The sequence below is a fragment of the Hibiscus syriacus genome, unplaced genomic scaffold (genome assembly GCF_006381635.1).
Source record: "Hibiscus syriacus cultivar Baekdansim isolate YM2019G1 unplaced genomic scaffold, ASM638163v2 tig00111741_pilon, whole genome shotgun sequence".
NCBI lineage: Eukaryota > Viridiplantae > Streptophyta > Magnoliopsida > Malvales > Malvaceae > Hibiscus > Hibiscus syriacus.
The window spans coordinates 81144-107331 of record NW_024063166.1 but is presented as its reverse complement, the minus strand read 5'-3'; the positions used below and the strand labels follow the sequence as shown (position 1 = coordinate 107331).

Below are 26188 nucleotides of genomic sequence, written 5' to 3'. Positions count from 1 at the left end.
CAATAACCCTATCTCATCTATAACATAATCCTTAGGCAGCCACAATCACAAACAATCACATGCAAATAAAATAATAAAGAAGAGATATCAGAAGCATTGAGGGGATTCGAGAAAAGCCAGGGAAAAAACAAAAAAATAACAAAGAAGAAAGAAATAGAAAAGAAAAAGAGCAGAGAGTGAAAAAAAGAAAAGAAAAGGGGAAAGATAGAGAGAAATAAAATGAAATAAGAGAGAAAATAAGGAAAATATATTACCTTTGGGTGATTCTCCCCTCGCACAGCCGTCGGATTCGAAGAAAACCTTCAGTTTCTTCGTAGATCTGCAACGTTTGGGTCATTTTTAGGCCAAACGGGACCCTGATCTTTGTTCAGGGCCAAAAGACACTCCGAATGACATCTTTTTCTCTCATCTCCGATGTCGACGAACGAAGGTCATCGTCGGTCGACAGCGACCGGCTCGGCGGAAGCTGAGAGCTCTCGGGATCTCTCTCTTTTTCTCTCTTTCACGCTCAAGGAAGAGAAACAAATGAGATGTTGGGTGTATTTTGGGCGTGTTTTCAAGCATTTATATGTGGATCAAAATGACACCGTTTTAGGGGGACTTGGGGAGCATTTTCGCGCCTGGATTATTCACCGTAAATGTCCTCTGTATCTTGTAACCTTTTATTTTTGTCATTAATACAATGTTATTTTCTTTTTAATTCGATCTCTTGTGTCGTGTATGTTTTAATTTAGTCATGTTATTGTATAGTATATTATGTTTGTTAATTTTTGAATTTGGTCATAATGTTTATAATTATTTCATTTTAGTCATCAGTTTTGTGTGTTTTGTATTTTGGCTGATGTTTGAATTTGGCCCTCAGATTTGTGCATATTTTGTTTTGGTCACTAACTTGGTATGAATGTATAGGTTTAATTATTATTTAGTCCTCCATGTTTCTGGTTTATTTTTTTTAATCCTTAATGATATTTATGGGTTATTTTTGTTTCTAGTACCGGTATTTTTAATGTTTGCTATCTGGGCTCTGGTTTATTTGTATTTACTATTTTAATCTTTTAAGTTTATGTTTTTGCTATTTTAGTCCTTTAAGTTTCTATTTTTGCTGTTTAGCCTTTAATTTTCTATTTTTTCTATTTTAATCCTTTAAGTTTCTATTTTTGCTATTTTAGTCCTTTAAGTTTTTATTTGTGCTATTTTAGTCTTTTAAGTTTCTTTTTTTGCTATTTTAGTCTTTTAAGTTTTTGTTTTTGCTATTTTAGTCCTTTAAGTTTCTATTTTTATTAATTTGGTCCTCAAGTTTCTGTTAATCCTATTTTGGTCCTTTAAATTTTTTATTGTTCTGTTTTAATCCCTTATGAATGTATATATTTAACATGTATATTTTTAGGTATAACATTAAATAAATGTTATTATTTTATGTTATAAATATTTTATTTTACATTTCTCATCGCATTTGTTTCTATTATATTTCCTTAAATATTAGTACTATTCGAATATTTCAAGAACACGTATGTGTAGAATGAGCGTGGAAAGCATCACTTGGTCGAAGTGGTGCGATCCGATAAGACATTTTAATGACATGAGAACTTGAAATAAAATTTCGTTTATTTTAATAATTAATATGTTTCTATTCAAATGGTGCAATGTATGTTTAAAAAAATCAATTTGTTTATTTTATGCAAATGACGATTTTCAATTTATATTCGATTCACATTTTTTTATTCAATGAAGATGAAATATTCCTCTACAAATAATAAATAGTTGAAATAACTTTCCCGACTGAGGATTGCAAATTTTAAGATTTCTTATCGTGTTAAAGGATTTTCTTTAAATAATTAATTCGAAGTAAATTAATCAATATTCAATAAACGGATCATTTTTTAACTTTATATTTGATTCATTATTTCCACCATTTACGACAATGTGTAAGTGACATGAAGATACTCATTTTTTCATTTCATTTTAATTATTATTATTATTATTATTATTATTATTATTATTATTATAATAAATATTATTACAAGCCCAAAGGACCCGAAGGCCCATTTTACAAGCCCAAGACCCGGAGGCCCGTTTACAAGCCCAACCCAGATCCAACTTAACCCTAACAAATTAGGGTTCTTCTCAGTCAGCCGCCCAGCATCACAGCCGTTGGATTTGGCTATGATCCAACGGTCCAGATGGTTCCAGCAGGAAACCCTAGGGTAATGATACCCTAGGGACAGTCCCAGCAGCCGCCGTAGCTTCCAAAAGACCACGCGGCGCTGCTTCAACCTCGCCGCCACTCCAGCCGCACACATGTCGTCCCAACGGTGAGTCACCACTGGGAGTCCGGTGACTCACCAGACTCCATTCTTTTACCGGTCCGATGGCCACACCGGTGATGGCTATAAAACCATCACCCCATTGCGAAGAAAAGAGAAAAAGGAGGACAGACGGAGAGAGACAGAAACAGAGAGTAAAGATACAAAAACAAAGAACAACAACCCACAACCAGCAGTAAACCAAACAGAAACGAAAAGAAAGGAAAGAAGCTTACCGAGGAAAGCCACCGTACCTCTTCAAACGTCACCAAAACCTTCGAAAACCGAAGGTACTTCTTTAGATTTGCTCCGATCGAGAGCTATTAGGAGAAAAGAGCACCGGAACCGTCCTTAGGACGGTCCGATCTACATAATGATGTAAAAATAAAATTTTCGGCCACGGATGCGGTGGCGGCGGTGAGGGTCACGGCGGCAGACGGCTGCCGTCCGGGTAACGGCTTCCTCGATGAGGGAAGCTAGAGAGAAGCGAGAGAGAGTTTAAACTCTCTCAGTTTAGAGAGAGGAAGGAAATGAGAGAAATGAAAGATGGCCCTTCGGGCCAGCCGTTGAGGGATTTAAATACCCCTCCCGAACGACGTGTTTTGGGAGGGGTCTGTCTGTAATTAATAAAGTAAACCCTTTCTGAAGCCATCCTAATTTGTAATCCTTACTTTTTAGTCACTAAATCAATTTATAATCCTTTAATTCAGATCTTTAATTTTAATTTTTTATTTAGTCCTTTATATTAAAATAATATATTTAGGGTAAATAACAGATTTAGTCCCTTAATTTAAATAATTAATATTTTAATCATGAGTTATATTTTTAATTTATTTTAATCTGATATCCGAATTTTAGATAAGTTTATTTTAGTCACTAAATAATAAATAAGAAAATAGCATGTTTAATCCTATAATTTTGATTAATTATGAATTAGATATTTAATTTAGTCACCAATTTTAAATATTTTCATATAGTTCTAATATATTTTTATTGTTTTAATTTTACTTGTTTATATATTTAAATATTTTTATTATAGTCATAAATTATATAAATAAATAATAATTTATTTTTTTAATAAATTATTTTAATATTTATTTTTCATATCAAAGAAAAGGGCAGTCTTAATACAACTGGATGTCCTATTCTGGTATTTTAAAATTAAATATTATAAAAAATATTATTTAATTTTATTCAAATTAATATTTATTAATATCAAAGAAAAGAGTTGTCTTAAGGCACCTAGAAGTCCTTTTCCGATATTTTTAAATAAATAAATATTTTTTATATAATTTTGAAATAATAGGATTATAAATGAAATATATTTTGAATTTTTAAATAGAGACAATTTATAATTAAAAAATACCAATTTTGGGCGTTGTAGGGGTGCTAATCCTTCCCTAAACGTAACCGACCACGAATCCCTTTTTATTATTAAAAAGAACGAATTTTTGGTTATAAACGCAGATCAGTCATTTTTTAATGATGTTTCTTAAACTCTTTTAAAAAATAATTTTTAGGTATTCGCTACCTGACCCAAAAGGTCGATGGCGACTCCCAAATTATTTTCAAAACCATTTATTCACATAAATTTTCCCGCCAAATAAATATTTCGTGCCCGGACGAAAACGGGTTACGACAGCTTGGCGACTCCGCTGGGGACCGTCAAACTTTTAAAATCAATTATAAATTGTCTCTATTAATTATAAATTAAAATTTCATATATTTAATTTATAATTCTTTCTTTTCAAATTTTTATATATTTTCATAGTTTTTATATATTTCTTATTAATATTTCATTTTATTTGCAAGTATTTATTTCATTATTTATTTATTTTTCTATTAGAGGTTTGAACATTTCTCCTCACACACAACACTTGCATTACATAACATAAAGCTCTATAATTGAGTTTGTCCCTTTTAAGTGAGAGTGAAAGCGACGTCTTCGTGAGAATTTATTCTCCGTGTCAGACCTAGCAAATAACTTTCGGGGTTCATATACTTTATGTCTTCGTGAGAATTTATTATCCGTGTCAGGCATAGAGAAATGTATCCCCTCGAATTGAACTCGATCCACTTTAGTCTGTGATGGATTAGGATTGAGGGTTAACAGCCCAAGGGGGCACTAACAAGGACAATTCGAGTACCTTTATTCCTAGATCTGAAACCTTGCATATAATAAACCCTAGAAACTCTTCCGATTTGAAGTCATGCTGAAATTTTGTTCAAAATAGGTGTACACACAGGAGAAATGAATTTTAACTTTCCTGTTAATTTATTTATTTTCTTACTGAGTAAATTACATGTATATTTAAATTATTTAAATTATGAAAAAGCATGTTTAAATAAAAATATTTTGTATATATTATTATTAAATTTCTTTATTATGTAAGCTAATTCATTTCTTTTTGTGTGTTCTTTATTTTTTCTGTTTGCATAGCATCATACAGGATAAAAGGCATTGATCCTCGTGTTAATTGTCTCATTGGAAAGCCTTCATCCAAGGATAAAAAGTGTTCAAATCAAATAATTCTAAACTCAGAAGTAAGACAGTGGGCTGAGGACTTACAAAGACAAGGAGGAGACAGTCTGCAAGATGATTATGTATCGGACTTGGCCAATTATGCTCCAGTTTCGCTAAAAAGAAATGACATACAAGATTTGCGAAGCATTTGGGAAAGTTGGGACTCAAACAAAAAATTACAGTTTTATCAGACTTACGGAGACATCCCATATTTGCTCTATGTCGAAGTTGATGATGAATTACTCAGAGCCCTAATTCAATTCTGGAATCAAGGGTATAATTGCTTCACTCTCAATAAGGAGGACTTGGTCCCTACTATTGAAGAGTATACAACTTTGCTACATATAGAAGGGGTTTTGGAGAATCGAATCTATTCAAAGTCAATTAAAACTCAACCCTTTCGAGTTAAATTAGCAAAGATTGCCGGGGTACGAGAAGAATGGGTGGCATCCCGTACAAACAAAAGGCGAAAGCGAAGGCATTGCTTGGACCAACATTAAAGAACTTATTCAGAGTCATCCAGACACTAAAGTACGATTCGATCTATTTGCTCTGGGTATGTATGGTATGGTCATCTTCCCAAAAGTATTGGGATATGTTGAAGCTGCAGTGGTAGATTTGTTTGAACAGCTACAAAAAAAGATTAATCCTGCTTCTGCAATTCTAGCAGAGACTTTCAGATCGTTAAATGTTTGCAGAAAGCTAGGAGGTGGACGATTCTCAGGGTGTACCCAGTTGTTATATGTTTGGATCCGTAGCCATTTCTGGAAGACAGAAAAGGTTTCATATCGACGCTTTAATACGGATTACTCACCATTAAAAGAATTTCTGGAGCAAGAATGGCCAAAAGAAATTAAGAAAGATATGTGGATTAATGCATTTCGAAATCTGCAAAGCAATGACGTTGTTTGGCGAGCCCCATGGCAAATCCAAAGGGAATTCTTTTACAAATGTGGTGATTACAATTGGATTATGCTGCTCGGATTATGGGGAGGAATTGGATATGCACCACTTCTGGTCATAAGACAGTATGAAGGTCGTCAATTTGTACCTATCACCGCTGGATTACATTCATCTGAATTCGCATTCCACAGCAAAAATTATAAAAGAAAAATCATGGAAGCTGTTACAGCTTGGAAAACAACTTTTTGTATCCGAGCTAAAGCAGCAAAAGAAATGCTAACTCCTGATTATGAGGAATGGAGATCTGTCAGGAAAAATGAAAATATTCCTCTACCAGATCAAAATGAGGATATCTCTATGGAAGATCGCATTAAGGTGGTTCCATCAGAGATTGAAATCCTGAGAGCTGACTTTGAAGCAGAAAGAGAAGTCTGGTCAAGAGAATTAGAGCAAATGACACGAGATAAAGCTATGTTGGGTGTTGATATTGACTTTCATTCATCACAATGTACAATGTTGAGAGAAAACAAAGAAAAAGTTGATGGTGAATTTAGAACATTAAAGAAAAATTACCAAGAGTTATATAAATCCCGGAAAGCATCAGGACCAAGCCAATCAACAGTACAAATGACCAGAGAATTGAACATCGAGAAAAGTCGAGTTGAAGATCTGAAAGGAAAGAATAGCCGTCTACTCAAAAGCCTTGAGAAAGGAAAGCAAAAAATGGAAGATTTTGAGGTTGACAGAAGAGAGTGAATTATAAAACACAAAGCTGAACACCGAGAAATCATGAATGAAATGCAAAGAGAAAGGGATCGAGCCAAAGATTTAGAAGAGATGAAAAATGACATCTTTGATAAATTTGAAGGTGAGAAAAATAACATGTTCAAAGGATTTGAATCTGAAATGAACCAGTTGATTGCCGAACTTGAAATCAGGGGCCAAAAGATTGAAGAGTTCAATATTGAAAAAGAAAAATGGGAGCTGGAAAGAAAGAATTTCAACACCAAACTTGAGGCAGAGCAAGAAGTGGCTAGCAATTGGATGCAAAGATGCAGAAACAAGAATGTTCAAATCCAAAAGCTTAATCAAAGAACGCAAGAAGCACGAACAAAACTTGAAGAAGATCTTGATCAGTCTAGAAACAAAAACTCAGAGTTTAACGCTTACATTTTGCAACTTGAAGAATCATTATTTCAAGAAAAGGTTCGTCTAGGACCTAATGATCTCAAAGAAAGTAATGAAGAAAGTGCTTCACTACGAAGAAGCATTAGAGATCTTGAAAACATTCTGCACAATTGTCAAGTCAGAATCACTGAATTAGAGCAAATTCTTGAAGGAACTAATGAACAATGGCAAAAGTCAATTGATTTCTATGTAGAAAGAAGTGAAGAAAGAAGTAATATGGTGTTCGAGGCCATGGTACAAATAAGCGAAGTTGCTAGATATGTTGGGGAACTAGCTGTTGAAGCTAAAATAATTGAGCATCACGTTGATCCAGTTTTCTAAGTACGGAAAGAAGGTGTCATGGTTAATGAAAGAAATTATAGAGCTTAATAGGAAAGCTATGCCTTATCTGTAGTTATGAACTATTATAAAGAAACTTTTGTATGCCGATGAAAGTTGTTCTATGACAGTTAACTTTTTGGGATCAATACCTTTTTTGCATACATGCATTTTGCATACATTCATTTCATGATTTTCTTTATGTATAATTTTTATTATAAAGATAAAATTCATTAATTAAAATTTGGAAAAAATAATATCAGAAGATTTTTTCAATCACAATTATTCTGGCCAAAAGAGAAATACAACATCACTACGGTACTAAACAAGCTACTAAGAGAATTATGGAGGATAAAATACAACGTATTGAGGAACAACATAATAAAGAACAAGCAGAAATGAGGATGAAGCTGGAGAAAATTGAAGCCAGTATTGCGAATTCACAAGACAGCATGATGCAGAAAATAGAAGACATGTTTAAAAGGCAGGCTATCATTGGAAAAATGCATGAAAATCTTGTATCTTTCGACCAAGAACCTACGTATTCTCTAGGTTTCCCACCAGAACCAATTTATCACTCTGGTATTACACCTATACAAATCAATGCTCGCACATCAGCATTTCAAGAAGCCAAACCACATGAAAAATCAACAAGTGGATCCTGCATCTTCAAGCAAAAATCCACTTATATCAGATGTGAAAATAGGGGATTTTAATGCCGAGCATTTAATCCCAGATTTGAATGAGCTGAATGAGAAAGAAAAAGTAAATGAAGAATTGACCAGACAGATTAAGAGCTTAGAAGAACGAATGAAATCCGTGGAAATAACTGAATCATTCTATGGGTTTGACGCTAGTGAGTTGAGTTTGGTTCCAGACTTAATCCTCCCCATCAAGTTCAAAGCTCCCGAATTTGATAGATATGACAGTACTACATGCCCTTCATCCCACATTACTATGTTTTGTCGCAGAATGGCAGGATATGTGAAAGACGAGAAATTGTTAATTCACTACTTTCAAGATAGTTTGACAGGACCAGCTTTAAAATGGTATACTCAATTGACCAAAGCCAACATTAGATCCTGGAAAGATCTGGCTAAAGCATTCTTAGAGCAGTACCGCCACGTAACAGACATGGTCCCTGATAGATGGACTCTCCAAAATTTGGAGAAAAAGAATAACGAAACGTTCAGACGGTATGCTCAGAGATGGCGTGACACAGCAGCCCAAGTTCAACCACCTTTGTCAGAGAAAGAGGCCACAGTAATATTTGTTCATACATTGAAAGCTCCTTATTTAAATCATCTAATGGGGGATGCAACCAGAAATTTTGCAGATTTGGTCATTTCTGGAGAACTCATTGAAAATGTCTTGAAAAGTGGCAAAATTGAATCAAATGAGGGGTCTAGTTCCAAAAAAACCTATGTACCGGAAAAAAGAGAATGAAGTCAACAATGCAAACTCTTACAACAAGGATTCTTCGAAAAGTGTTACAATAACCCAGCCAAGGGTTAAGAAAGAGGAAACAAACACTAATCGAGCAGAGTCCAGAGGATCTCGAAAGGAAAATGAAAGGTTGACTTTTACACCTTTACCAGTACCATATGCTGAGATCTATGATTCACTGTTAAAAGCAGATGTCATACGGCCCTATCCTTTGGTTCCCATGCAACCACCATTCCCTCCTTGGTATGATGTAAAGGCACACTGTGTTTACCATGAAGGAATTACGGGTCATTCTATTGAAAACTGTTTGGCATTCAAAAGGGTGGTTCAAAATTTAATCAACACTGGAAAGTTGGAATTCAATTCACCATCTACATCAAATCATCTATTGCCAAATCATGGAGATAAAAACGTGAATACAATTCAGGAAGAGAACAGAAAGAAAGCAAAAACTGACATTTCTGAAATTAAATCTCCTTTTGTTTAGATATTTCAACAACTCTCTTTAGCCTGTATAATTTCACAACAATTCAGACCAAAGCATAATGAAGGCAAGAATTATTGTGAATATCATCAAGAGAAGGGGCATGAAATTCAAATATGTCCTGAGTTTAAGGATTTGTTGCAAAAATTGATGAATATCAGAGAGATAGAGTTCTTTGAAGAAGAACCAGGGAAAAGAGAAGATGATGTTTGTTCATCAGATGATTCTAAACCTAATCAAAGAACAAGTGATCCTGTGATAATTAATGTGAAATCATCTACGGCGATTCCTGCACCAACAAAGCCAAAAGTATTTATCACCACTCCTCTACCATTTCCATACAAGGATACCCGCAGAGTACCTTGGAATTATACTACCAATGTTTCAACGGTAGGAGGATCTGTTTCTCTAGAAAAAACAGAAGAGAAAATACAGAGTCTGGATTCGACATCTGAAGCAGTGAGTGAAGTCGGATTCTTTACAAGAAGTGGGAGATGTTACTCTCCCGAAACATCCAATACATCAGAACAGGTGAAAGCAAAAGGAAAAATCATGGTAATACCCCAGAAGGTATTTGATGATGAATCCCCTCCAGCATTCAATGAGCCTGTGACAGAAAAACAAGCTCAAGAATTTTTGAAATTCCTGAAACATAGTGAGTATAGTGTGGTTGAACAACTACACAAACAACAAGCGAGAATTTCTATTCTTGATCTATTGATGAATTCAGAAGCACATAGAAATACTTTGATGAAAATGCTCAATCAAACATTTATCCCTGAAGATATATCCCTCAATAAACTTGACAGAATTGTGGGACATATAGCCGCTGACAATTACATAACGTTCACGGATGATGAAATACCTGAAGGCGGAATGGGGTCAGTAAAAGCTTTGAATATCACGACACATTGTCATGGTCATGTGTTGCCAGGAGTATTGATTGACAATGGATCCGCTCTCAACTTGATGCCTCTAGTCACACTTCAAAGAATGCCTGTGGATAAATCACACATGAAGAGTTATCAGAATGTAGTACGAGCCTTTGATGGTACTCAAAAAGAGGTGCTCGAGAAAATGGAAATACCGTTGTTAATTGGACCAGTCGTGTACAATATTGACTTTGTGGTGATGGACATCCACCCTACATATAATTGTTTATTAGGGAGGCCATGGATTCATTCAGCAGGAGCCGTTCCTTCTTCATTACATCAGAAATTGAAATTTGTTGTTGATAGACAACTAATATGCGTCGGAGCTGAAGAAGAAATCATTGCGTCTATAACAAGTGATGTTCCATATATTGAAACCAATGATAACGCTCTTGAATGCTCTTTCCGAGCTCTTGAATTTGTCAATGCAACTTTTATTGCGGAAAGAAGCAAAATTCTATATCCCAGATTATCTGATTGTACCAAGATGACGGTACGACAAACTTTAGGCATCGGAGCTAAAGCTGGGAAAGGTTTAGGAAAGAATCTTCAAGGGAGTTCAGTTCCTGTAAGTATAAAGATGAAGAAAGATCGTTTTGGGCTTGGATTTAAGCCCAATTTTCAGCAAAAGAACAAAGAGATGAAAAGAAGATGTGAAGATATAAAGGCAAGGTTGAAAGGGCAAGAAATCCTTTGGGAACACATGTTTTTCCCACAGTTGAAGACCACATTCAGATCAGGGGGAACAATTAATGTAGAACAACAGCTTGATGAGGCCTTTAAAGAAGAAAAGTTAACGAAAGATCAAAGCATAGTTGAAGAATCTATGAATGGATTATTTATCAACATGATCATGAATGACAACAAAACTGGCAAATACTTGGATAGGATTCGCCCATGTTTTTCTGGAGAAACACTCAACAATTGGACCACTGAAGATCTTCCTATAGTTTTAATATTAACACAGAGTAATATTCAGAACTAATCTTTATGTTTAGCTCAAAAGTATGAAAACTTTTTGTTACCTTGTAAAGGAAATTAGGTTAAATATAAGAAATTTTCTTTAAAATTTTCAGATGGTAATCATTCTTTACATTTTCTTACATTTTTACATTTATTTATTTTATAAATTTACTATATTCTTTCGGAAATATGTCCGACTTAAATTTGCAGGTGTCACCATGTTAATAGCATGTTTATTCCTAAATTTAATCAAGCGATAAATTTAGAGCAACTCATATGTCTGGAAGAAATCAATGGGTGTGAGGATGAACTGGAATGTGATGTTCCTACTGAATTATTAAGACTGGTAGAAAAAGAAGATAAAAAAATTCTACCTCACAAAGAAGAGATTGAAACTGTGAATCTGGGAACAGATGAAGAAATAAAAAAGGTGAAAATTGGTACTACTCTGATCATCCAGATAAAACAAGAATTAATAAATCTCCTTCAAGAGTTCAAGGATATCTTCGCCTGGTCTTATCAAGATATGCCTGGTTTGAGCACAGATATAGTAATGCACAAACTTCCAATCAATCCAGAATATAAACCGGTCCAACAAAAGCTCAGGCGAATGAGGCCAGAAATGTTGTTGCAGATCAAAGAGGAAGTGATGAAACAGATCAATGCAGGTTTCCTATTGGCAGCTAAATACCCAGAATGGGTAGCCAACATTGTTCCCGTACCGAAGAAAAATGGAAAAGTTCGAATGTGTGTGGATTATAGAGATCTCAACAAAGCTAGTCCGAAAGATAGCTTTCCATTACCCCACATAGACACATTGGTAGACAATACTGCAGGACACGCATGGTTTTCATTCATGGATGGCTTTTCAGGATATAATCAGATAAAAATGAATCCTGAAGACATGGAAAAAACAACATTTGTAACCATGTGGGGCACATTCTGTTATAAAGTGATGCCATTTGGATTGAAAAATGCAGGGGCAACGTATCAAAGAGCCATGGTAACTTTGTTTCATGACATGATGCACAAAGAGATTGAAGTATATGTGGATGACATGATTGCCAAATCCCGAACTGAAGAAGAACATATTCAAAATCTGAGAAAGCTTTTCCAGAGATTGAGGAAATATCAATTAAAGCTCAACCCCGTAAAATGCACTTTTGGGGTAACTTCTGGGAAGCTTTTGGGATTTGTGGTCAGCAAAAAAGGAATCGAGATTGATCCAGATAAAGTAAAAGCAATTCAAGATCTTCCACCACCCAATACAAAAAAAGAAGTTCGAGGCTTTTTGGGAAGATTAAATTATATATCTCGGTTCATTTCTCAATTAACTGACAAATGTGATCCAGTGTTCAAATTACTTCGAAAGAACAATCCTGAAGTCTGGAATGAAGAATGTCAAGAAACTTTGGGTATTATTAAGAAATATTTATCCAATGCCCCAATATTAGTATCCCCAATGCCTGATAGACCATTAATTCTCTACTTGACGGTCTTTGAAAATTCAATGGGATGTGTACTGGGACAACATGATGAATCTGGAAGAAAAGAAAAAGCTATTTATTATCTGAGTAAGAAATTTACTGATTGTGAAATTCGATATCCACCAATACAAAAATTATGTTGTGCCTTGGTGTGGACTACTCGAAGACTCAGACAATATATGTTATACCATACTACTTGGTTGATATCAAAACTTGATCCTTTGAAATTCTTAATGGAATCGCCAGCTTTGACAGGCAGAATGGCTAGATGGCAGATGTTATTATCTGAGTTTGATATTGTATATGTTAACCAAAAAGCGATAAAAGGAAGTGTCATAGCTGATTTTCTGGCCAGTCGTGTATCAAATGATTATCAGCCTTTGAGTTTCAATTTTCCCGATGAAGATTTGTTGTGCATATCTATGAATGAAGAAGTCAGAACAAATGGTGCATCTGCATTTTGGAAGCTTTACTTTGACGGAGCATCCAATGCTTTGGGACGAGGAATCGGGGCAGTGTTAATTTCTCCAGAAAATATTTATTATCCCTTTACAAGTAGACTGGAGTTCTTTTGCACCAATAACATGGCGGAATACGAAGCTTGTGTCATGGGATTGAAAGCAGCTATAGAAAGAAAAATCAAACGTCTCAAGATATATGGAGATTCATCTTTAGTGGTGTATCAATTACGAGGAGAATGGGAAACAAAAGATCCCAAATTGTTGGAATACCGAAATTTTACTCTCGAATTAGTGAAAGAATTTGAGATAGTTACCTTCAATTATCTCCCTCGAGAAGAAAATCAAATGGCAGATGCTTTGGCTACATTAGCTGCTATGTTTCAGGCAACTAAGAAAGTTGATATGATGCCAATCAAAATGCAAGTATATGAAATTCCTGCACATTATTATAGTGTGGAAGAAGAGATAGATGGTAAACCATGGTATCATGATATCCTACAATATATCAAAAATCAAAGTTATCCACAAAATGCATCTGAAATTGATAAAAGAACCTTGAGAAGAATGGCTGCTGGATATTTTCTTGATGGAGAGATTATGTATAGAAGAAGCAATGATCAAATGCTATTGAGATGTTTAAATACCAGCGAAGCTAGAAGCATCATTAAAGAAGTACACAGTGGAATATGTGGAACACATGTAAATGGTCTTTCCATGGCCAGAAAAATAATGAGATATGGATACTATTGGGCTACCATGCACACAGATTGCATTGATTATGCAAGGAAATGTCATAAATGCCAGATATATGCAGACAAGATTCATGTACCCCCATCTCCTTTACATGTAATGACAGCACCCTGGCCATTTTCTATGTGGGGAATAGATGTCATTGGAGCAATCATACCAAAAGCATCAAATGGACATTGTTTCATCCTTGTGGCAATTGATTATTTTACCAAATGGGTTGAAGCTGCTTCATATGCCAATATTAAGAGGTCCACAGTCTGCAAATTCATAAAGAAGGAAATAATTTGTTGGTATGGCCTACCAGAAAGGATCATTACAGATAATGCTCTGAACCTGAACAACAAAATGATGACCGAACTTTATGCACAGTTTAAGATCAAACATGCAAACTCAGTGACATATCGTCCAAAGATGAATGGGGCAGTTGAAGCAGCAAATAAGAACATCAAAAGAATTATTACAAAAACCACTGAAACTTACAAAGATTGGCACGAGAAGTTACCTTTTGCTCTATACGCATATCGAACTACTGTTCGAACATCTACTGGGGCAACACCTTTTTCTTTAGTCTACGGGATAGAATCAGTCTTACCAATTGAAGTTGAGATTCCATCGCTTCGAATATTGAGAGAAACAAAATTGGATGAATCTGAATGGATCCAAGCTAGAGTTGATCAATTGAACCTTATTGAGGAGAAAAGATTGAAAGCTATTTGCCATGGACAGATGTATCAGAAACGGATGATGAAGTCTCATGACAAAAAAGTACATCCAAGAGAATTCCAAGAGGGTGATCTAGTACTAAAAAAGATTTTGCCTATACATAAAGATTTCCGTGGGAAATGGATGCCTAATTGGGAAGGGCCATACGTTGTGAAAAAGGCCTTTTCCGGAGGAGCGTTGATCTTGGCAGAAATGGATGGAAAAATTCTGAGAAATCCAATAAACTCGGATTCTGTCAAGAAATATTATGCTTGAACGCCAAAAAAAAAGAAAAAAAAGAAAAAAGGGGGTCAAGGTGAAAACTCGTAAAGGGCATCTTGTAATCAAAGGAAGGATTTGAGTTGAAAACCTGAAAGGGCGGCTCAAATGCATGATGGTATTAGGCATCTGGCAAATAAACTCTCTTAAGATTTTGACAGTTTGGGAGAAACTTCACATCTACAAGCATTTTGACAACGTTTGAGATCTTCTAGACAAAAGCTTACATCATTACTCTAAATTGTGTCAATTTGATCAATTTAGAAATACTTATGCTAATAATTTGTTGAGACATTTGACTTTTTATCTATCTTATGCTTGTCATAACTTTGAATACAATTCTATTTATTTCAAGTTCAATTTATTTGAGATTCAATTTATTTTCGAAAATTCAATTTATTCTTCTATGAATTAACATAATTTTGAAATAAGTTAAAGATTTCTGAATATCACTTTATGTTAATACTTTTAAATGCATGGAATACAAAGTAAGCCAATCATCATCATCATAAATCCATGAACACGTCATTATTAGGGTAACATTGGTTACAGTATTTCAAAAGTTGAAGATGGCCAGTTTTACTGTTAACTAAATCATTCCATGATTTGAAAAGAATGGGATATATTGGAACAGCAGAAGAGACAGCTGTCGTAATAGTCATTACAAGAAAATGCACCAGTAAAAATCTTCTAGTTCATCATGATGATGTTTATTGCTTCCATCAAGATTGTTACACAGGATGCTACCGACAACAAGGTCGAATCATCCAAATCTACTCATCAATTGCTCCAACCGATCATCATTCAGTTCTTGTACATCTGTTTTCAAAGATATGCTAAGACAGTAAAAGGCAACCTCTGCATCATTGATCTCAAAAAAAAAAGACAGGACATTGATACCACTATGGAACATGTTTCTATATAGATCTTCGTGTATGGTTTTTAGGGAAACATAGAAGCATTTCCACCTCATCAGGTTCAAGTGGAACAATTTTATTGTTTCCAACCCATACCAGATTCCATTTTCAGCACTCATCAAGAACATACTTCTGGACAATCGAAAGTGGTTCATCGCCATAAGCTTCAAGAGCCTTGCGGATCATTGATTTTGAAAGATGAATGTGCTAATAGCATCTTCGGGAAGTGTTCTTTGAGTTATCTGATCTGGTTTGGTAAAACCAATCATTGATTTTGAAAGATGAATGTGCTAATAGCATCTTCTGGAAGTGTTCTTTGAGTTATCTGATCTGGTTTGGTAAACCCAATCATTGATTTTGAAAGATGAATGTGCTAACAGCATCTTCTGGAAGTGTTCTTTGAGTTATCTGATCTGGTTTGGTAAAATCAATCATTGATTTTGAAAGATGAATGTGCTAATAGCATCTTCTGGAAGTGTTCTTTGAGTTATCTGATCTGGTTTGGTAAAATCAGTTATTAATTTTGAAAGATGAATGTGCTAATAACATCTTCTGGAAGTGTTCTTTGAGTTATCTGATCTGATTTGGTAAAACCAATCATTGATTTTGAAAGATGAATGTGCTAAATAGCATCTTCTGGAAGTGTTCTTTGAGTTATCTGATCTGGTTTGGTAAAACCAATCATAGATTTTGAAAGATGAATGTGCTAATAGCATCTTCTGGAAGTGTTCTTTGAGTTATCTGATCTGGTTTGGTAAAACCAATCATTGATTTTGAAAGATGAATGTGCTAGTAGCATCTTCTGGAAGTGTTCTTTGAGTTATCTGATCTGTTTTGGTAAAACCAATCATTGATTTTGAAAGATGAATGTGCTAATAGCATCTTCTGGAAGTGTTCTTTGAGTTATCTGATCTGGTTTGGTAAAATCAATCATTGATTTTGAAAGATGAATGTGCTAATAGCATCTTCTGGAAGTGTTCTTTGAGTTATCTGATTTGGTTTGATATAAAACCCAGAACCAATCATTGGAATTAAAAGATGAATTGCATGATCGTCTTCATTAAGAAGTTTTTTTCAAGTTTCTTTTGCTTATTCCTTTCCCAAAAATCATAGCCCAATTTTCGCCTTTTCTTGTAATTGGGATCATCGCATAATGGCTTCCCATCTTTTACCGGAAGAAATGTGTCAGTAACCTTAGCCGTTTGAGCAGCACATATAAAATTTATCAATTCTACAATTGATGAATCTAGACCACATCTCTCCAGGGCTATTTGAAGCTTCAACCTCTGAGAATCCCATTTTTGTCAAGAATAACAGTTTATTCTCCTCATCAGAATCAGAATTCAAGATTTCTCGGTATTAAAAGAATTATTGATATCTGTGAAATCATCTTGAAAGGTCACTTCATAATCAGATGATTTGTTATCAAAATCAACATGTCGCATGAATACAAGCTTTTCAAGAGCCTATACTATTGAGTTTTATTCTCAAGAGGTTTTGTGACATTATATCTACATCTACAATTGTCAAAGATGATAGATTCTCCGCTTTGAAGAAGAAAGATTTACTGGATTTCTATACAACTGAAGAAATACTCAGTTCACCAATTTGAAATCAAACAAACTTAACATTCATGCATCATATTTAGGCATTTGCAAAAATAGGTGCATTTTCATTCATTTTATCCATGATTAAATTCTGACAGGAATTTCAAACATTTTAGAAAAGATCAAAATCCATCACTTGATGGATCATCTTTCCAGAAAAAGTTCATAATGAGAAGAACTCATCTAAAGAAGGAAGAAGAAGTTCATAATGAAAAGAATTTGTTCAAACCTTTTGTTTGGATTCATCACTCGATGGATCAACATTGCCAGATAGAGAAGAACTCATATGAAGAAGGAAGAAGAAGTTCATAATGAGAAGAATTTGTTCAAACCTTTTGTTTGGATTCATCACTCGATGGATCAACATTGCCAGATAGAGAAGAACTCATCTGAAGAAGGAAGAAGAAGTTCATAATGAGAAGAATTTGTTCAACCTTTTGTTTGGATTCATCACTCGATGGATCAACATTGCCAGATAGAGAATAACTCATCTGAAGAAGGAAGAAGAAATTCATAATGAGAAGAATTTGTTCAACCTTTTGTTTGGATTCATCACTCGATGGATCAACATTGCCAGATAGAGAAGAACTCATCTGAAGAATGAAGAAGAAATTCATAATGAGAAGAATTTGTTCAACCTTTTGTTTGGATTCATCACTCGATGGATCAACATTGCCAGATAAAGAAGAACTCATCTGAAGAAGGAAGAAGAAGTTCATAATGAGAAGAGCTTATTCAACCCTTTTCATGATTCTATCACAGAAGAAGATAGATCAGCATCAACTTTTTCAGAAGAAGTTCATAATGAGAAGAACTCATCTAAAGAAGGAAAAAGAGGTTCGTAATGAGAAGAACTTGTTCAACCTTTTAAATGACTCTATCACAAAAGGAAATAGGTCAACATCATCCCCAGCGGAAATTTCATAATGAGAAGAACTCATCTGAAGAAAGAGAAGAATTTAGTCAACATCTCCATATTAATTAAGTGAAGTCAAATGAAAAAACTTATTATCTTTTCGTCTTTGCTCTATTCTTGTTAACACAAGAATAAGCAAAGAGGGGCAGCTGAAGATACTCATTTTTTTCATTTCATTTTAATTATTATTATTATTATTATTATTATTATTATTATTAATAAATATTATTACAAGCCCAAAGGACCCGGAGGCCCATTTTACAAGCCCAAGACCCGGAGGCCTGTTTACAAGCCCAACCTAGATCCAACTTAACCCTAACAGATTAGGGTTTTTTCTCAGTCAGCCGCCCCAGCATCACAGCCGTTGGATCTGGCTATGATCCAACGGTCCAGATGGTTCCGGCAGGAAACCCTAGGGTAATGATACCCTAGGGACACGTCCCAGCAGCCTCCGTAGCTTCCAAAAGACCACGCGGCGCTGCTTCAGCCTCGCCGCCACTCCAGCCGCACACATGTCGTCCCAACGGTGAGTCACCACTGGGAGTCCGGTGACTCACCAGACTCCATTCTTTTACCCGGTCCGATGGCCACACCGGTGATGGCTATAAAACCATCACCCCATCTGCGAAGAAAAGAGAAAAAGGAGGACAGACGGAGAGAGACAGAAACAGAGAGCAAAGATACAAAAACAAAGAACAACAACCCACAACCAGCAGTAAACCAAAACAGAAACGAAAAGAAATGAAAGAAGCTTACCGAGGAAGCCACCGGACCTCTTCAAACGTCACCAAAACCTTCGAAAACCGAAGGTACTTCTTTAGATTTGCTCCGATCGAGAGCTATTTAGGAGAAAAGAGCACCGGAACCGTCCTTAGGACGGTCCGATCTACATAATGATGTAAAAATAAAATTTTCCGGCCACCGGATGCGGTGGTCGGCGGTGAGGGTCACGGCGGCAGACGGCTGCCGTCCGGTAACCGGCTTCCCTCCGATGAGGGAAGCTAGAGAGAAGCGAGAGAGAGTTTAAACTCTCTCAGTTTAGAGAGAGGAAGGAAATGAGAGAAATGAAAGATGGCCCTTCGGGCCAGCCGTTGAGGGATTTAAATACCCCTCCCCGAACGACGTCGTTTTGGGGAGGGGTCTGTCTGTAATTAATTAAAAGTTAAACCCTTTCCGAAGCCATCCTAATTTGTAATCCTTACATTTTAGTCACTAAATCAATTTATAATCCTTTTAATTCAGATCTTTAATTTTAATTTTATTTATTTTAGTCCTTTATATTAAAACAATATATTTAGGGTAAATAACAGATTTAGTCCCTTAATTTTAAATAATTAATATTTTAATCCCGAGTTTATATTTTTAATTTATTTTAATCTGATATTCGAATTTTAGATAAGTTTTATTTTAGTCACTAAATTAATAAATAAGAAAATAGCATGTTTAATCCCTATAATTTTGATTAATTATGAATTAGATATTTAATTTAGTCACCAATTTTAAATATTTTCATATAGTTCTAATTATATTTTTATTGTTTTAATTTTACTTGTTTATATATTTAAATATTTTTATTATGTAGTCATAAATATATATATAATAAATAATAATTTATTTTTTTAATAAATTATTTTAATATTTATTTTTTCAATATCAAAGAAAAGGGCAGTCTTAATACAACTGGATGTCCTATTCTGGTATTTTAAAATTAAATATTATAAAAAATATTATTTAATTTTATTCAAATTAATATTTATTAATATCAAAGAAAAGAGCTGTCTTAAGGCACCTAGAAGTCCTTTTCCGATATTTTTAAATAAATAAATATTTTTTATATAATTTTGAAATAATAGGATTATAAATGAAATATATTTTGAATTTTTAAATAGAGACAATTTATAATTAAAAAGTACCAATTTTGGGCATTGTAGGGGTGCTAATCCTTCCCTAAACGTAACCGACCACGAATCCCTTTTTATTATTAAAAAGAACGAATTTTTGGTTATAAACGCAGATCAGTTCATTTTTTTAATTGATGTTTTCTTAAAACTCTTTTAAAAAATAATTTTTAGGTATTCGACCTACCTGACCCAAAAGGCCGATGGCGACTCCCAAATTATTTTCAAAACCATTTATTCACATAAATTTTCCCGCCAAATAAATATTTCGTGCCTGGACGAAAACGGGTTACGACATGACACAGTACCAATTCTGGGTGTTGTGGGGTGTTAATCCTTCCCCACACGTAACCGACTCCCGAAACCGTTTTAATCGAATATTCGTAAACGCAGACCATTTTTGTCTTAAAAAACTATTTTTCTTAAAATTGTTTTTAAAAGACGTTTTTAAGTATTCGACCTACCTAACCCAAAGGTAAATGGCGACTCTTATCCTATTTAATTCAAATCAATCTAAAATTACCAAATTTTTCCAAAATTAAAGTCATAATTGTTTTTAAAATAATATTTAATTGTTTTTTTCAAAAAAATGGTTATGACAAGGGTAAACTAAAAAAATAGTCACTTATGTTTGAATAAGTTTTTGTTTTTCCTATTAAAATTTCAAAAGTAATAAATTGATCACTAACATTATCGATTTATATCAAAATAATTACTCTACAGTCATTTATGTCAAATTGATGATGTGGAAACATTAACAAAAAGGTTAATATGTAATTTTATAACTAAACTATTATTAAAATATCAAATAGGTCCTTAAACAATGATTTTATATATAATTTACATCAAAAACTTTCTAATAAAATATACTTGTTGTTAGAGCAACAGTGGATGTTACCAACTTTACTTAAATAAATTGTACTTGTCGTAAGTTGTTGTAAAGGTAAAATCATGAAATGCAATGAAATTGGAATGAAAAACACAGCCATGAATAACATTCTTTATGAAGAATTACAGAAAGCTGAAAAGGGAGTTGACAAATCCCAGACAATTTTAGAAACTAAGCAAGCAGCTTCTTCCCGAGCTGACTTGCTTTGCACATGGCTTCCAATGGGTTAAAATGGCCTGCAAAAATGAAATTCATAACTTATGAATTTGTGAAATATGAGCATTTTTTACAATCAAAGCAAACTCAAAGTTGGGAGAGAAGGTGAAGTGGTTCGAAATTTATACATCATGTCAGCCAAACTTAGAATTTTAAAAAATATTTGTTACTGAACCAGGTAATATAAGCTTGTTAATTATTATATCATATTTTATTAGAAAGTTTTTGGGGTAAATTTGATTAAAATTATTGTTCAATGACCTATTTGGTATTTTAATAGTAGTTTAGGGATAAAAATAAATATTAACTTTTTTGTTAACAATGTCAAAACCTCACTTTAATTGAGATGACGGTAGGGTGGCCATTTTATTACAAATCGATAATGTTAGTGAGTAATTTCTAACTTTTAAAACATTAATAGGAAAAATGAAAACTTACTCCAACATAAATGATCTAGTTTACCCTTTAAAAATATATAAATTATGCATTTAATACCTAAATTATTAGTTTTGATTCGTTTTAGTATCTAAACTTTTAATTTTTTCAAAATCATACCTAACGTTTAGTTTTTGTTCCATTTTAGTACCCGATCGTTAAAAAACTTAACGCATTTAGCACCTAAACTATTATTTTTGGTCCGTTTTAATACCTAAACTTTCTTTTTTTTCTCCAAATCTTAAGTATGATTTAGGTGCTAAATGTGTTTTGGTACATAAACTTTCAATTTTTCAACACTAAAGTTTTGGTACTAAAAATGAAACAAAAATTAAATTTATATATGATTTTGAAAAAAATAAAAGTTTAAATACTAAAATGGATGAAAACTGATATTTTACCTCTTGAAAATATAGGAAATATTTATTCATTGAATAAGTTATTAGTCAGTGCCTAATTAGTCAAATAAGAATATAAATTATATTATATATTTATTATGTAATAAATATCACGAAGAAATGAATGGGTAATTAGTAATTAAAACGAAAGTAAGGGGTAATGTTGTAATTTTAAACGAGCTAAGTATCTCTTAAGTAGGCCGGGATTCTTTCAAATAGCGTAGCCTTCTTTTTCAGTTTCTGTGGAGGAAAACTGCAGCTGCTAAAAGCTCGACAACTCAAACCAAAATAGCGAAACAGAAATGTCTCTGAAATTCAATCCCATCACTTATCAATCTCACAAACTCCCTTCATTTGCTCTTCCTCCAATGGCCAACCTCCGATCTCCCAAGTTCTTCATGGCCTCCACTCTTCGTTCGGGCTACAAGTTTGTCCTTTTCCCCTTTTCTGTGGCCTCTGTACTCATTGTTATATCTTCAATGTTTTCCTGTTAAATCCTGGGTTTTTTTTTACTACTTTCTTTCATTTTTTTCTGATTTCGTATCTGGGTATTTGTTGTTTATGCGAACTAACTTGGTTTTTTGCTCTCTTTTGTTTGACATATCTTGTGATCTCAGTGGTCTCTGATGTAATTCTTTGATCTTAGTGTTCTTATTGCTTAATGGTCCCTAATGTATTTAATGGTCTTTAATGTAGTTCTTTTCCGTTCGGGGTGATACTTTTTTAGAAACCATTGAAATAAGGTTGATTTCTTATTAAGCGCTTGCACTTTCAATAATTTTTGGTCCTTTTTGTGGATTTATTTGCCTAGTATCTTTATGGTTTTATATTTTTTGTGGTTGCATGTTTGGTGGGTGGTTTATGTTTTCATTATCAAAATTAAGACTTTGAGGCTTCATTGGAATTATCGCCTGCTATGAATATGAGAATGAAAGTGGTTTATGTATCTTTTTTAGTATATTCTCAAGTATATTAATTTCGGTACGCATAATTCTTGGTGGTTTTTAGTATTGATTTGACTGCAAGATACGTATAAATTTCTTGTTCTGATGGAGGCAGCTTTCTTTTTTTTAATGTGCTTTGGATGGTTTCAAAGAAAGATGTAAAACAAAAGCAATGTCGAAAATTATTATATTTTCCCTTGTAAGTAGCTTTCAAGGAAAGTCAAATATTTGGTTTTTAATGTTGACGAGTAACATAAGATAATTGAATCCATATTTTGAAAAGAATATTCAATTTGATGGTAGTTCAGAATATGTTGACCTCATTCCTTGATTCTATATTGTTTCATTCCTTGTCCCCCCCCCCCTTTACTTGTGGTCTTTAGGAATAAAATGTCGCCATGATTGCTTCTTTTTCTTGCACAATTTGTTGAAAATCCTGATGTTTCTCCTTTGAATCTACTTCATTTAACGTTTTAATAAACCGAGTATGTGGTACACTTTCTTCTCATTTTGTCTTTAACTTGTATCATTTTGTATATGTTTGGCAAATATAATTACTGAAATTAGTCTTAATTCTTTCAACACTCTTCTCTTCCATTACTATGTCAAGCAAATTTTAAGCATGGCTGAATATTCATGTAGTGGAAAATGAACATTCAAAGTAATTTTCCTTGAGTTTTGTTTGTAGTATCAGTTTTTGGCATCTTTGTGGTCCATTCTTGATATAGGTTTCATATACCGTGCTAGGAAATGACGATTATAGACATCTATTCATTTTCTCTTGTCTGTTTGATGCCCTTTTCCTTGTGTTTGGTGTAAGTTTCTCTTTTTCTTGTGTTTGTTGAGAGTTGCTGATAGCGACTTGTGACTTTTCTGATAAACAAACGGTAATGTAAATTTTGATAATTTAATTACTGTTCTTGGGTGGTCTTTATTTAATTAATTGTGTATGGTTGCACTTTAAATCTAATCAGATGAACTCTTGGATGGTCTCACTTAACTACAATAGTTTCACAGCTTCGTCTGCTGCCTTGTTGGTCCTTACAATAGTTTGATGCCAACGATTCTAACATTCTGATCTCTCTTTTGATTGTGAACTTCTAACCTCAAAGAGGATTGCTTGGGACCTTTGACTTCACCATTTTTAACACAAATTTGGGTTTTAGTTTACAGCCAAGTAACTAATTACTCGAATTAAAGCCTATTAAGTACTTGGAATTTTTCCGACTTGCCAAGCGGTTCATAGTATTCACCCATTCTTTGCTTAAACCTTTTGCAGAATTCTGGCATTCATGTCATCCTTATTTTCAATACATCTATTTGTTTATTCTCAGGATTGTTTCTAAGGTTTCAAGCTTCCGCTGTGCACTTTGACATTCATCATTCAGATCGATATTTCTTATCATCTAAATTCCCTTGAAGCTTACACATTACTTACTCAAAATTCTGATAATCTTTACATTCACCCTTTTATTTCAGACCGATTGTATAATCAGCGTATTCACATGTTGCACATGATAAAGCTGCTTTTATTTGGCCAACATATATGGCCTTTTTCATTACTTTGCTTTTGCATATTCCATAACATCCTGCTTTATAGTTTCAGTGTGCTGGATTTCCTGGTACATGTAGTAACCATATTTATGAGATGGGTTTTGTGTGTTTATGATTCGTTGTTGCCTTTTAATTCTTACTGACATTTCTGATTGATAAGAATGTTATCTCGAAATTTGTTTCACGTAATGCAGAGAGGTTGACAATCCCAAAAAGCCTTTCATGCCGCCTAGGGAGGTGCATGTTCAGGTCACACACTCGATGCCGCCTCAGAAGATTGAGATCTTCAAATCTTTGGAGGACTGGGCTGAGAACAACATTCTAACATACCTCAAACCGGTTGAGAAATGCTGGCAACCCCATGATTTTCTTCCGGATCCTGCGTCGGATGGATTTTATGAGCAAGTCAAAGAACTTAGGGAAAGGGCAAAGGAGATTCCGGATGACTACTTTGTTGTTTTGGTTGGTGATATGATCACGGAGGAAGCTCTTCCAACTTACCAAACCATGCTTAATACCTTAGATGGAGTTCTTGACGAAACAGGTGCTAGCCTTACTTCTTGGGCGATATGGACACGGGCATGGACGGCTGAAGAAAACAGGCATGGCGATCTACTTAATAAGTATCTCTACTTGTCTGGAAGAGTTGACATGAGGCAAATTGAGAAGACAGTCCAGTATTTGATTGGATCAGGGATGGTAAGTATGATGCATTCTATAAATTTTCTCACGTCTCGTACTTTATTTTTGAAACCTAAGATGCACTTAAGACACAAAACTTTATCGTATCTGTTGCTGTTCATCTTCTTATTTGGATTAAAGCATGGCACTATAAGACTTCTGGAATTTCACTAAATCGTGTAGAAACCGACCCCGTAATGTCGTTTTCCCTGTGTACCACCATGCAAGATGCCATACTTAAAGTTTCTTCTTATGTATATTTATAGGATCCACGTACGGAGAACAATCCATATCTTGGATTCATCTACACGTCATTCCAAGAAAGAGCAACATTCATCTCCCATGGGAATACAGCCCGACACGCAAAGGAGCTTGGTGACATTAAGTTGGCTCAAATATGTGGTAACATTGCCTCAGACGAAAAGCGCCACGAGACTGCGTATACTAAAATCGTTGAAAAGCTCTTTGAGATCGATCCTGATGGAACGGTCTTGGCATTTGCTGACATGATGAGGAAGAAAATCTCCATGCCAGCACACTTGATGTATGATGGCCGAGACGACAACCTTTTCGATAATTTCTCAGCCGTTGCACAAAAACTCGGGGTTTACACTGCCAGAGACTATGCTGATATACTAGAGTTCCTGGTGAACAAATGGAGGGTGATGGAGATAACTGGACTTTCAGCTGAGGGTCGTAAAGCTCAGGATTATGTGTGTGGACTTGCTCCGAGAATCCGAAGGCTGGAAGAGAGAGCTCAAGGAAGGGCCAAGCAAGCACCCAAGGTTCCATTCAGCTGGATATTTGACAGAGAAGTTCAGCTCTAAGCCTCGAGTTTGATGAACTTGAAAAATAGCGATTTCAATTTCCTGCAACAGAGTTAGAAAGGAACAAGGTGAAGCTATTGCATTTTTCTCTTTAAATTCCCCGTATAATGTTTGCCTGAACAATTTTCACTCAGTCGAATTCAAGTTAAAGTTTTCAACTACATAA

The 26188-nt window shown here is 34.4% G+C and overlaps 1 protein-coding gene across 1 annotated transcript; it reads left to right on the top strand.

Annotated features, from left to right (window-relative positions):
* Positions 1-22266: 22266 nt before the first annotated feature.
* On the top strand, positions 22267-26188 carry LOC120168963 (stearoyl-[acyl-carrier-protein] 9-desaturase, chloroplastic-like). The gene is made up of 3 exons (XM_039177200.1): positions 22267-22443; positions 24709-25213; positions 25462-26188. Exons 1-3 carry the CDS (start codon positions 22319-22321, stop codon positions 26020-26022), a joined length of 1191 nt encoding a protein of 396 aa, XP_039033131.1. The 5' UTR covers positions 22267-22318; the 3' UTR covers positions 26023-26188.